Source organism: Melozone crissalis, unplaced genomic scaffold, assembly GCF_028551555.1.
Source record: "Melozone crissalis strain CALT ecotype California unplaced genomic scaffold, PUWL_Pcris_2 ptg000017l_1, whole genome shotgun sequence".
In the NCBI taxonomy this organism is placed as follows: domain Eukaryota; kingdom Metazoa; phylum Chordata; class Aves; order Passeriformes; family Passerellidae; genus Melozone; species Melozone crissalis.
The window spans coordinates 5,818,003-5,831,501 of NW_026535795.1; the positions used below are offsets into that span (position 1 = coordinate 5,818,003).

The 13,499-nt window shown below is 44.2% G+C and overlaps 1 protein-coding gene across 3 annotated transcripts in view; it reads right to left on the bottom strand.

Annotated features, from left to right (window-relative positions):
• Positions 1-13,499, bottom strand: part of NKAIN4 (sodium/potassium transporting ATPase interacting 4) — a 50,673-nt gene that overhangs the window by 3,766 nt on the left and 33,408 nt on the right. For 2 of the 3 annotated variants that reach the window (XR_008482977.1, XM_054274828.1), the window contains exons 4-6: positions 12,167-12,364; positions 4,373-4,433; positions 1,254-1,338 (exon numbers count right to left, since the gene is read on the bottom strand). Coding sequence is in view for 2 of the 3 variants with exons in the window: in XM_054274828.1 (XP_054130803.1) it covers positions 1,254-1,338; positions 4,373-4,433; positions 12,167-12,364 (344 nt within the window). In the remaining variant the exon portion in view is untranslated. The remainder of the gene's footprint in view (positions 1-1,253; positions 1,339-4,372; positions 4,434-12,166; positions 12,365-13,499) is intronic. The other variant, XM_054274829.1, reaches the window with a different exon arrangement.

The following is a 13,499-nucleotide window of genomic DNA, read 5'->3' on the forward strand; positions in this document are numbered from 1 at the left end:
GGAAAAGAGGCAATAGGCTGAAATAAATAAACAAAAATTGCTATTTGGTGGCTGCTGAAATTTATAGAGGGTCACATTATCTACAGCTCAGCAGCTGTTTTCACCTTCTGTTAGCCTGGAAGAAATATTCTTTTGTGCTGGCAGAAGATATCAACAGCGAAGTGATGAGCTAAAGAAAGGGAGGGAGGAACAACAAAATTATCTGAGGACTTGAGCAGCAGCTTCCCCTCTTACTGAGGCCCTGGAAGAAAGTTTTACATTACTAACTTCTTTTCATATTACAATCTCCCCATACAGGAATCTTCATTTAGAAGTGATAACTTCTTTCAAAAGCAGAATTGGTCATTTTAAGAAAAAAGCAGCCCAAACCCTGTACTGTAAAAATGTGATGCTTCTTCAGCACGGTGCTGCATCCAGCTAGTAAATCAGGGAGCTGCTTAAAGCTGCACAGCTTCTGCAGACTATGAAAAATTCCACCCCACTGTGACAAAATGAGAGAGAAATCAATATTTAATCTCCTGTAGCATCCCTTGTAATAACACTAGAGAACCCCCAAAGTTACAGGGAATTCAGTGGCTCTGCACAAATTATTTTATTCCTGATCTTGTGCTGCAGTGACGAAGTGGGCAGTAAGTCCTTATGAAATCAGAGGGGCACATCTACTACTCTACCTCAGGGAAGTTTTTCTTCCGTCAGCCCCACTCTTTTCCACCATCCTCACATCCTTCTTTTTGGCAGGATTCTGGTAACATTGTTCCTGAAAAACAGCTTCCCTCAGCAGCTGCTGTAAAAAACTTCCAAGCGTTGAACTGCTTCTTGCAGATCAATTTAAGAAATATAAAATCAGATCTCAGTGCTGCTTTAAACAGACATAACTGGCCTTTGTGTTTGAGAATCTCATTAAGAGCCAGCTTTTAAGTGGACAGAGTGAAGTAGTGATCTTGTGCCTCAGGGCAGAAATGAGAATTCAACAGTGGCCCTTCATTATTGGGATGAGAGAAGCTGCTGTGGACAGCTCCCCTTTCTGCTCTCAGCTGAGTTTTTGGGCTCAGTTCTTGGAAGTAACAGAATTTAAAATTATTTTGGAACTGAGAAAGGGCGGCTTCACCCCTTCTGGTGTCCATTTGTTCATTCCTTCCATGCCTGAAAAGCCTGTTGTAGAAATCAACCTACAAAAGGAGGGAAAAAGCCAAACCTGTGGCACCCTTGAAACCAAGAAGCACGTGGAGTCTCTGAGCACAGGTGATACTTACAGGTATGTCTGCTTGAACAAAAGGTTGGTGGGTTTTTCATTGACATGGTAGAGAGGAAATGGATCAAATCCACCAATGAAATCAACTGAAAAAAAATCAGAACTCAAATAAACAAACAAACATGGCCAGAAAGTTGAAAGGAAATGAAAGGAAGGCTCGGTGAATGTCATGGCATAAACAGAAAAATTAGTGACAGAACAGAAAAGTGATTTTTTTTTTTCAAGTATGGATTTCTGGGACCTCCTGGGATGGGCAAGCATGCCAAAGAGGAGAATTCAGCCAACACAAAAGTTAAAGCAGAGCTAACAAAGACTCCAGAAAAGCCTCCTTGGCTATTGCCACCATACTGTGGTGCACGTGAGAGGAGCAGACAAAGCCAGAGGCGAGGGGAGGAAGCTGAGGAACAGCTCCTGAGCCCGTGCCAGGGAGAGGTTTGGCAGCACAGCCCTCCCTGCGAAGGTTACACACTCAAGTGGGAATTTTCTTGCCCCACTTGTCTTTCCTGCAAGACAACAGCAGCTTTGGAAAACTGCAACCAGCTCATTATCTCCAGCTCTGGTGTTTTTCTGCGTCTCCTCCGCCAAGTGAATTTCTTTGAATTGTGCACAAACAGGAACAAAGCCTCCCTTCTCCAGGGCTCACCAGGGCAGCGGGGAGAGCTCCCAGTGACAATTCCCTCAGTCACCGGGCAAGAATTCTCCAGGGCTGGAAAATTCTCCGTTGCCTGGACTCCAGGCCAAGCCTGCAGCACAGAGCTGGCCAGCACAGGCAGGGCAGGAGGGTGTCAGGTGCTGGGATTTGTCACTGACCTTGCAGAACCCTTTAAAACTGACCCAGTTTGGATCGTTTTTTGGTGCCAAGTTAGTACATTTTGTATGGAAGTGCGAAAACCATCCTGTCCAACTGCCGTTTAAAAAATAACTGGAGAATTTTATTAACTATTTAAGCGCCTGTTTAATTTTTTTTCCTGAAGGTGGCACTATTATTTTAAATTTAGGCTGAAGAGGTTTGAGGGTTTTTTGTTGATCAAATAATAGAAAAAATATTTACTAATATACTGGATGTGAAAAAATCCAAACTCCTTAAAATATATTTAGAAAACTAAGGACAACAGATTCTGACAAATTCCATCTTGATGGAGAGTTTCAGGCTGACACTGCAATTTTGGGACAACTGACAGGTAATGGGTGAAATCTGCAGAGGTTCTAAGTTAATTGTGGGGATAATTCCCAAATAGTTTCAGTGAAACTTTACCTTTTCTCAGCCACTTCTGAAAGTGTTTTGAGTATTCCAAAATCAAAACAGGCAGCCATTTTAAACAAAACCAAGATATTAACGTCATCACCTCAGTTGTAGAATGCCTAAATTGAGAAACTTTAAAGAATTGAAACTTTCAGTAACTACTGAGTACCTTGAACAAACACAAGTCTTATCATCTAAACACACAAGCATGAGGGCACTCAAAATCCAAGACACTTAAAAAAAATAAATCTTAAGTGTGGTTCCTTGTGATTCAATACACTGCATTAGCACATCTAAAATATTCTTGCCCACAATTCAGCATTAGTAGGCCCCTACTGCTGTGTTTTCTCATGAAAATCACGTTAGCATGAGCTTCCTGATTAATGTGCCTCTGCACTTATAATTACTTCATGCTGCATATCAAAGCAACATTTAAAGGAAACCACAAATGGAAGAGAAAATTAAAACGCAGCTCAAATTTATTCAGGTCACTGGAAGGATCTACCCCTGTGAGTGTGAAATATTGATGGTTTGTCATTGTTAATTATTCAAGCTGGCATTTTAACTCCAAGCTGGGAAACTGGGAGGGAAAGTGAATTTGTTAGTGGGAAAAAAAATACATATCCTGAAATTACCAGCTCTGTGTTGCCTAGATAAAGCTTCCTCCCATGCTGTTGCCTCTCCTAACAGATCCCTACTATAAAAATTAGTTCTGTCAAGTTATTGCTTTACAATATTCAGCAGGGGCTCAGAACTGGAGCTATTTAGCTAATACAAGAGCTATAGCCTAATTTAAAAAATATTACTATAATGTAGCACCTTCTCTAAGTGCACCGCCAAGCTCTACAGAAATGATCAATAAAGCCAGGAGAATGAGTTCAGCCAGGAAGGAAGGAAGAAAAAAACCATAAGGACAAGGCAGATAAGTAATGCATCTCCTCTCGCTCCTATGAAAACACATTCTTCACGTACTTTCAAATACTCAGTTCAAAGCTGTTGTTTTCCAGCTCTCCTCCATGCCAGCTGCTCTTTAAAACAACAAAGCTACTTGCACAAACCAAATCAATGCCTTAAAAGAATTGATACTTGGATGTAAAACCTTTGGATGAGATCCTTTGCTGGAGTAATCTGGCCTCGACCCAACACATTGCCAAACAAATCTAACTTTGCATTTACTTCATGCATCCATTTTTCTGTTTGTAAAATCATTGCTCTGAAAGGGCTTTTTAGAGGGGCAAAGCAATCCAGGAGCAGTGGGATACCTGCACAGGTCCCACAGACCTGTGGGTTTTCACCCTGACAGGTGTCACAGTGACTGGCTGTCACTGAGGAGATTTGTGTACCCAACACGAGGGAGCTGGCTCCTTCCTCCTCGTAATTCAAACACAGCACTTCCTCTGCTCTTAAATTAAGTGCTCAGATTGCTTCTTGGCAAGAACTCTCATGATCTGCTTCATCCTCAGCTGGTGGCACACGAGACTCTGCAGGTCTCCCACTTGAGCCCTGGGCTGAGAGCTTTGTTGTAGGTGCTTTTAATCACAGCAGTAATATTTCAGAGCCATTATTCTCAGGCTACATGAGCTTGAGAAGAGAGGCAGCTGCCCAGTTTCTCTAAGGCTCAGTCCAGCTGAGAAGCCAAAACCAAGTTCTTTTTGTGCTCTAAGTGTAGCAGAACTACAGCACCTAACACAGAGTGACATAGGGAAAAAACCCTTATAGCAAAAATAGCTGATCCTTGAGGGGTAGTCAGTGCCATAACACACAGAGGCAGAGATGGAGAGAAGTCTGATGGCAGCTCAGTCCTGACAGACAAACATCTGAGAGAGAAACAAAATTTACTAAAACCTTTGCCAAGGGATCTGTTGATAAATACTTACAGCTGTCTTCTTCTTCTGTAAAAACACTAACCACGTAACAGGCGTACACAAAGCCCACCAGCTGGAAAAGAGAGAGAATAAATCGTTTCAGCATCAGCCAGTGTGAGCCTGGTCAGAACCCACTGGGCACAACTTCAGCAGGCACTATTTACACTCGGCAGCATTTCTGTGACTGTGGAGCCAAGCCATATCAGGTGTGGGTGTCAGGGAAGGCACTGATGGAGCGCACCCAAAACTTGTAAGAACCATCCTCACCTTCAGAGCAGCACCTTCAGCTGCTTGAATGATTGGCAAGAACATGGGTTGGCTTTGTTGAAACTGAAATTGCTAAGTGAAGTCTCTGTAAGAAGTGATGGGAATGCCTTGTGGGACAGACAACAATGCACAGGGGACACAGAGTTGGAATGACAAAAACTCATAAACTCAGCATTCCTGTCCTATGGGGTAAATTACCAATTAGAGGTGAGTAGTTTTTATGCAAATGAGATAGAAAATTAGTTAACCATAAGAATGGTGCTGTACTGGCAGAAATGTTCAGACACCAAAATCTTTAGTAACTGGGTAGTTTCCAGAAGCTCTAAAGCATCAGAGCTGCCTCCTTCCTTCGGGCTCACTATCAAGGTGTTCCTCAGCCTAAACAGAAAAACAAACTCCTTGTACTATGGGAATTCCAGATGCAGCAGGGTCTTATTTTGCTTTGCCTTCTTCCTGTTAATCAAATATCCTCTCCATCCTTCATTTCACATCTTTACATAACACCCCACTTAGCGAGATCTTGGTTGACAGTAACTGCATTAGTAAAGTTATTGTGAGGCATAATTGTTTTCCACTGTGAACTCAATTCCTGGGAACAGGAGTCAGCCTGTAACACACAGTGACTCACTCCAAGTGGAGACAGAATGATGCATGGGAAGGCTTGAAAAGTAGAGTCCATTCATTTCTAATATGACAGAAAAATACATCACACCCGAAAACAAAAGGCAGGATAATGAGATTTCTGCTGGGGACTTTTACAATATTTGTGGTTTCTCCAGCTCTCCCTGACAAAACATGCCTTGTTGGGAGGAAATGGAATGTTTTTGTAGCATCACTAAACCCTGCTTTTCCTCTGAAGATTTTTCTATAATCATCTGAAAGAGAAGGCAGCTCACTGCTTTCCTCTTGGGTGAGCCTGATGGGAGCACATCCCAGAACCTCAGTGGAGGAACGGCAGCTCTGGGGACTCCCTCATTCCTCTGCTGGGCATTTCTGAAACCAAGGCTGCTTCAGGATAAACTCCTGTGAGCTACAGAGAAACGTAAATCCTCTGGCCACATGCAATGGCCAATCTAATTGCACTTTTAGAGTTGTCTCAGAATGGAACTATCACTGTTTAGGGCAGATAAAAACAAAGAGAGTATAAGAGATTTTTCCTCTCCAGTGGCTTGTATTGCAGTACCATAAAACCTGGATTTTTTTTTTTTTTGCCTGAATTTTGTGGCACTTTTTGGGCAGGTCAGAGCAACAAATCTGGGGAGGGGTCTGTAGCACAAGTTTGGTGAGGAATGGCTGAGGGGACTCAGGAGAAAAGGAGGCTGAGGAAGGACCTTAATGCTCCCTGTGACTCCCTGGAAGGAGCCTGTAGCCAGGAAAGGGCTTTCTTCTCCCAAGAAACAAGAAGAAAACAGGAAATGGCCTCAAGCTGTGCCAGGGGAGGTTTAGATTGGATATTGAGGAACATTTCATAATTAAAAGGGTTATCAGCCCTGGCACAGGCTGTGCAGGGCAGCGATGGAGTCACCATCCCTGGAGGCATTTAAAAGACAATCAGATGTGGCACCTGGGGACAGGTTCGGTGGCGGGCTCGGCAGTGCCGGGGCAGCTCGGTGGGCTCGGGCAGCTCGGTGGGCTCGGGCAGCTCTCCCAGCCCCAAGGACCGCGGGGCTCCCGGCCCAGCCCGGGCTCTGGCCGTGGTGCTGAAGCCCCGGGGCCGCTCCCCGGAGCCACCGCTCCTCCCTGGGCTAACCCTAACCCTGACCCAGGGGCTCCTGGAAAAACAAGCGTGCTTCCTGCACGTCCCAGCACTCCGAGAGATGTCCAACCAACCTTCTGATCTCCAGCATAAAGGCATCTGAACCCAAGTAACAAATTCAGAGTGTGCTCACACACATCCTCTGCACTTGCTCGAGCATTTTTATAGTTTCAAGATCCAGCCTCTTACATCACATCAAATTACACAATTTACACACACACACAAATATCCCGGCAGGAAAGGTGCACCCTGAATACACTCCCTGATTCCAAGGGAACTCTAGGACCATTCTCTCCCTCCCCAGATTTCCCATCACCTCTCAGAGGAGGAACTTTGGGTTAACAGCCATGCAAAGTGGCAGCCCTAAATCCCCTCACTGCAATTACACTCTATAACACGTAGACACAAATCTTATGTGGTACCTGTGTCAGGAAACTCTGGCTAGAATTACCAATGAAAATGATTTACCTGCCCAGTTTATGAGCAGAGTCAGGGGCCATTATCAGCTGTACTGTCACAGCAAACCTGATAAAGCTCTGGGCATTTTTCACGGTTCAGAAGCACCAAGCAATGTGATTGACTTGGGAAGTTTGTTTTGCACAGAAATTAATGCTCCATAACCCTCCACCATCATTCTGCTCACCCCATACATTTTTCACTTTGTGACTAAGGTGACTTTTTTTGCATTCAGAAAAACAAACCAACCAATCAAAGCCTAGTGAATTAAGTGAACTTTCCTAAATCTCTAATCCCAGCTTCACTGGAGTGGAGGGTTTTCTTTTTTAATTCCTTCCATCTCCTGGCTTTTTTTTTCAAAATCATCTGCTTGGTGTTTAAAATTTACTTTTTATTGACTTTATAATCCATTCCTTCTTTAGATGCATTTCAGCAATAAAAAAGCTTGTTAATTTAGTGGAACCTTTTATTCAAAGAAGCTTTGTCTTGTGATCTGGTCAGAACAGGAGTCTCAATGGCAAGGGGGGGAAAAGATGTACACTATAAATATGAATTCCAGTTTTTTATGTGCTGACCTTATTAAATACTCTAAAGGATTAATCTACAATTAAATAACCTCAAATTAAATAATCTCAAGGATTAACTGAACTCATGGCAATCCCCATGTCTCACCTTCAGAATAAATTAGGAATTAAATAGAGCTAAGGAGGAGAAATGCTGCTCCTGTTGTCCAGTCTTTCCCCTGGAAGAGTCTGCTGGAGTGTGGAATGAGCAGTCTCCAAGAAACACCTGAAATTCCCTTCTGACTGCATCTTTGATAACGATGTGTCAAACCCCCAAACATCACCCAGTTTATCAGCAATTAACACACAACAGGAAGCTTCACAGAAGCCAGCAATTTGGAATAATTTCACCCTTGCTCCAAGTGCCATCCTGGCTGCTGATTTCAATACCAAGGAGGAGTTTAAGCTCTGTATCCCAGGGAAATGCCAACAATTCCTGGATCTTTCCAAATTACATCGGGGAGGTGGAAGAGGAGGGAAAACGCCAGCGATGTAAAATGACACTAAGCCACTGCTCTAATTCCCCAAAGAATGTTCTAGGGCTTTAGCCTCTGCTGCTGTTTCTCTGCTTGTTCTGCATGTGCAGTACCAGCTTCCCCAAGCTGCAGAAGGATCTGATTAAGCCTTTTTATGAGGAACACATGTTGAGGGCAGGTGTGTTGTGTCAGCCTGGGAACGCACACGCTGCCCCAAGCACTCTGCAGGCAAACAGAGGGGGAAAGACAGGGAGAGACAGGGAATGGGGGAAACATGTGTCTGAGCACCCCCCTGCCCCTCAGCCCTCTGAAGTGAACTTTTTAATAGAGTTGAAAACTGTTCATCAAACAGCAGCGTTGAATGAAGGAGCGGGAGCCGGAAAGAGTAAATTAGAGAAAAACCTGGAGAAAGGGACCAGCTGGCTGCAAGTGTGCAAAATACACAAAGGATGGGAAGGCAAATTTTAGGAGGTGTTACTGTTACTTTTGTAAGATCTTGGCTTTAGTCTGCCTCTGTCCTAGTGAAGATTCTCCAACTCTTCTCTCAAAATAGACAAACTTGCCACTGCTTTTTCCACCAGAGAATAGGTGCAAAGGCTCTTCCTTCAGGCAGATGCATTCTAGGTTTCGCTTCTAATCAGAGCTAATGAAAGGTGCACGCTGACATCAGTGCAAGAGGGGGAAATGAAGGGAAGTCTGCTATGAGAAAGCAAAAATCCAGCTCGTGAATGAGCTATTGTGACCAGATAGCCAAAGAGAGGCAATCAAAATCCTTTAATTCCTTGACCTTCTTTACTCTTTGGATGCAATTACAACCACTGAAAATCTACCTTCTGCCAAGAGCAAGGCATCTCTTGCACACTGGTTCTCACATAACATCTGCTGTCAAGGCTTGCCTTGCTGCCTCCCTGGGAACCTTCCAACCTGTCAGTCTGAGTGAAAACAACAGACAGGCAGGCAGGCAGGCAGCGAGTTCTGGCGCCTGGGAAGACATTTCCAATTTCTACCCCATTCAGTGGAGCCTCAGGAAAAGCCCAAGCCTCCCCACTCCCAGAAGCACCATATGGAGAGCCCAGAGCTATGCCAGGTATTTCAGAGCTGGGAATCACTGCTCTCCCTGCTGGCTGGCGAGCTGGGGACGTGCAAGATGAATCCTTGCTAAGGAAAAGGCAAAGCAGATTCTTATCTTGACAAAGAAGTTGCTGCTGCATTTCCTACCTGGGTTTGTAGGATTATCTTTACAGTTCATTTCTATACCAGAACAGACTTTTAGATTTTGCCCCAATGAGCTTTTACCTCTCAATTTTGATTGCCTCTCTTTGGTTGGTTGTTTTACCTCTGACGTGTTTTGTGCTAAAGACTGAGAAAGATTTTCATCCTGGGCCCTACAGCAACTTGTACCACGTGTGGTGGTGACTAATATGCCCAAGTTTGATTGCATTCCAGATTAAAGGAATTGCTTTTGCCTTCAAGGAGTACAGACAAGCTCTGAGCAAAAGCAGACTGAGACCTTCTGTATCCTCAAATGTATGCCCAGGAGCAGGATGATATAATCAGCAGGAGTCACGCTGACAGCCAACACTGTGCTCACCACATGGATCCAGGTTTGCTTTCCCTCTCCTTTGGCATGCAAGACTGAGTTCAGGGAGCCTTGCCCCAGGTACACAACACTGCACTTCAGTCCCTCAGTATTCCCTCAAGGAACTGGAACTTCCAGAAAAAAAAAATTATATAAAATGCTCACCAATAAAGTTGGGTATTGCATATTCAAACAGGGTTGATTTCACAGTGCTGTATCTGGGGTGAAAACCAAACCAAGCAGAACACCCCCCCCACCCCCCCCACAACTTCTTAAAAACATCAGAAAAAGCAAACCCAAACTACTGAAAGGAAAATTTTGCCTGTCCCTTGCCCTTCCTAACAGGGAACTGACGATTGTGGTCTCAGACGAGGGAACGAGGTCACGTCTCTTGCTGCATCCCCTGAGCCTTCCAGTTGCTGGTTGTGTTTTTGTGCTATTGATCTGTGTCCCTGCCTGTCTGCAGCACTGTGCCTGCCAGCACTCTGGGGACAGCTGCCTGTAATAAAACCTGCCTCAAAATGAGATAAAGAGAACAGAAAAAGAAACTGGCAGGGATCAAAGAGTTTGACCCTCAGAGAGTAAAAAGGGAGAGAATTGGCTGACTGCTTTCAGGCAAGGTCTGAAGGAGAAAGACTTGCTTTTTGCCTGACCTCAAAGAAGAGGGGAAAAGCTCCATTCCTTCCACTACATGACAAAATTACATGAGCATTTCAGAACCAGCAGCAGTTACAGACCTGGGGCTTCAATACTCTGCTTTTATTACAGGACAAGCACAAATTTAGTTCGCTGCATAGCTGAGCCCATATGGGTTTCTTCCTACGAGTATTTTAACCCCATTTTGAGGGTTTAGGACTCAAAAATTTATTGCACCTTAAATATCAGGGTGAAAGAGAAAGAAAGTATTTCCCTAAATCCTATTTTGTCTTATATTTCCCTCCTGTCTCCCCATCTGGCCCTTAGTGATGTTTTGCAGATGCACAGAGAATATTGTCATGTGCCTTTGGGAAGAAGCAAAGGAAAAGCCACTGCCAGAGACAGAGTTCTATAAATCAGGGTGATCACTCAGCCCAGGGCCATGTGCCTAAGTCAGTAAGCTGCCAAAAAACAAAGATCTACTCCAAACAAACTCAGGAGCATTTGCTGGCTCAACCTCCGGCCCAGGGCACAGGGGCTGTGCCAGCTCAGGAGTTCAGGAAGGATGCTAAGAGTGAGAAACCTCTGTGCTCTAAAAGGGGATGGTATGACTGCAAAGTCTGCCCTTGTTTCACCAAACTCAGGTACAGTTCTGTTCCACCTAAAAGCCCTCTCTAAAGACAGCAGGCTGTATTCTGCTGGACACACAGGTTTGCCTCTCTCACACAGGGGCATGGCAGCAGCTCTCAGACAGATCCATGCAGATCATTTGGCCCCAAGAAGAGCTGAGGGGATATTAACAGCCAGCACACGTGCCAGGGAGCTCATCCAAGTCAGGAAACAGGAGCTTCTGCCTCTTCTCTGTGACAGGGCAAGAAAGGGGCCTGAGCCTTCCCCCTCCCTGCAGCTCCCTGGGTCACACACAGCCCAGCTAATAGGAAATGCAGGATCAGGACAGCACCAAAAACGTGCAGAGAAGTACTTGGCACTGCAGAAACTTGAAAAATCTCTGTAATCCTTCAGCATTTAAACAGGGCAAGGAGCCTTTCTTTTTTAAGCCAAAACTGAAAGCCAGAATCTGAATGGTTCCCCAGTTCGTGTTTTTGCCTAAAGCTATTAACCCCAAAGTAACAATCCAAAGCAGATTAGAGATGGGGGCTACAAAATGTAGGAGCAGCACCAAAGTGAGGAGCACAATGGATATTTTGTGTTAATTTCACAGAAAAGTGAGAAACAATGAACAGTAAATGTTAAGGATGCTGCATTTTTACAGAGTACTTTCAAAAGCCTGAGGAAGACTGTGATGAGGAAAGAGTGGATGAAAACATTTAGTGGCTATATCTTGGGTATCAGCAGAAGGAAAATAAGCTGCTTACTGCCTCCTAAAACTTGATTTCATTTTCTGGGGATTGTTCACAACAAATGTGCAGGTGTTTGCTCCACCACCCATCACCGAGCCATGGGGAGTAAGAGCAATCTTTCACAGAAACATGGAATTAAGGTTGGAAGAAGCCTTTTAAAGCTTCGAGTCAATCATCAACGCAGCATCACCACTACATTCATCACTAAACCATGTCCTCAAGTGCCAAATCCACACAGTTTTTGAACACTTCCAGGTGTGGTGGCTCCACCTCTTCCCTGAGCAGTCTGGTCCAGTGCTTTACAACCCTTTATGTGCAGAAATTGTCCCCAGTATCCAAACTAAACCTCCCTGGTGCCATTTGGTGCCATTTCCTCTTGTGCTGTCAAAACTTTTTCTTTTAACCCTTTTCCAGAAGGGTCAAAACGTGAATTCCCACACTCCAACAGGGATTCAGAACCCTCTGTTACTGCATGGTTGCACAGATGCATTACTTCAAGCATCAGGTTGCTGATACCCTTTTCCAACTGTTTCCAGCAGTATTCTTCATTAAGAGAGAAGAGCAGAACAATCCAACAAAACACATTTACAGCAGCTTTTGCATTCAGGCAATACAAAAAGCGGTGGAAAACACAGGCCAAGCTCTGTGCCTGGCAAAGAACAAAACCAAAGCAGCATCTCCTGGGGAGCTGCTCCCCTCGTGAGGCACTCACCGCGATGAGGATCTGGAAGGAGCTGTGCATGACCTCGATGTAGCGATACTCCAGGGCACAGCCGATGACAGAGATGTAGGAATGGTTATCCAGCCCCTTGATGCCAGACATTGGAGCCTCCTTCTTCACACAGCCAGGGCCATTCTCACTCCACCACGACTGGTGCCGGGAGATGTTGAATGTCAGGAGCTCGCTGTCCTGAAGGGAAAAGTTGCAAAGAGAGTTTTGTTTACTCTGCGAGTGTTTCAACCTCTCATGGAGTCCCTTTGGGTCAGCCCCCCTCAGAGTCAAAAGGAAAAACAGATTCTGTTGTGGTGTTTGGTCCCCAGGACAAGGTGAGAGATGGGAATCTGACTCCAAGTTTTAAGAAGGCATAATATAATATAATATAATATAATATAATATAATATAATATAATAGTATAGTATATAGACGTATATAATATATAATATATAATATCTATATAATATAATAATATATATAATACGTAATATAATATTATTATATTATATTATATTATATTATATTATATTATATTACAAAACATTGTTGTTATAATAAACTAACACAAGCACCTGGAAAATATGAACTTCATAACCCCAAAGTGAGTTTCAAAACCCAACAGATCTTCCTCTGTTCCTAGCTTTTAACACATCTGACAAGATCCTGTACCATTTTTACCTGATTTTCTTCCACACTCTTCACATCTGGTGCTTCTGCATCTCCTGCCAGCCCACCCAGCCCAGATGACCTCACAGTGCTGACTGCAGCTCCTTGTAAACCCCTCCCCTGCAATTTCTTATCAACTTTACCTCAAGAGGCTCTTTGTTTTGCTCCCTTGTCTTTCCTAAGTAAATACTTTAAACAGTTGAGGGGGTTACAGAGTGAAATGCCACACAAGGAGTGCAGGGCTTTGGTGTGCAGCCAGGTGCTTATTTTAACATGACCACACTTTCCTCACACTTGAGAAAAGCTCAGTATTTATGGGAACACTCAGAAGAGCTTTGGGATTTTGAGCCTGCAGGACATGGCAAAGGTAAAAGACAAACTCAGGGCTGGCTGAACAGCTGCAACCCTTCATGGGTGAGTGCCAAGTGCTGGCTGCCCCTGGAGGCCTCTCAGGGCACTTTGATGCAGAATCAACAATTCCTTTTGACCACAAAACAAGGCAAGGGGTTGGACGTTTTATTCTGAAAAATAGATTTAAAATTTTGAAGGCAGAGAATCTGTATTTCTACAGAGGGGGGTGAATGCTGGATATACACACATCACCCACCCATTAGTAAAGGTTTTAGCACCTATCCATAAACTATTTCACACTGCTCATGCCAGG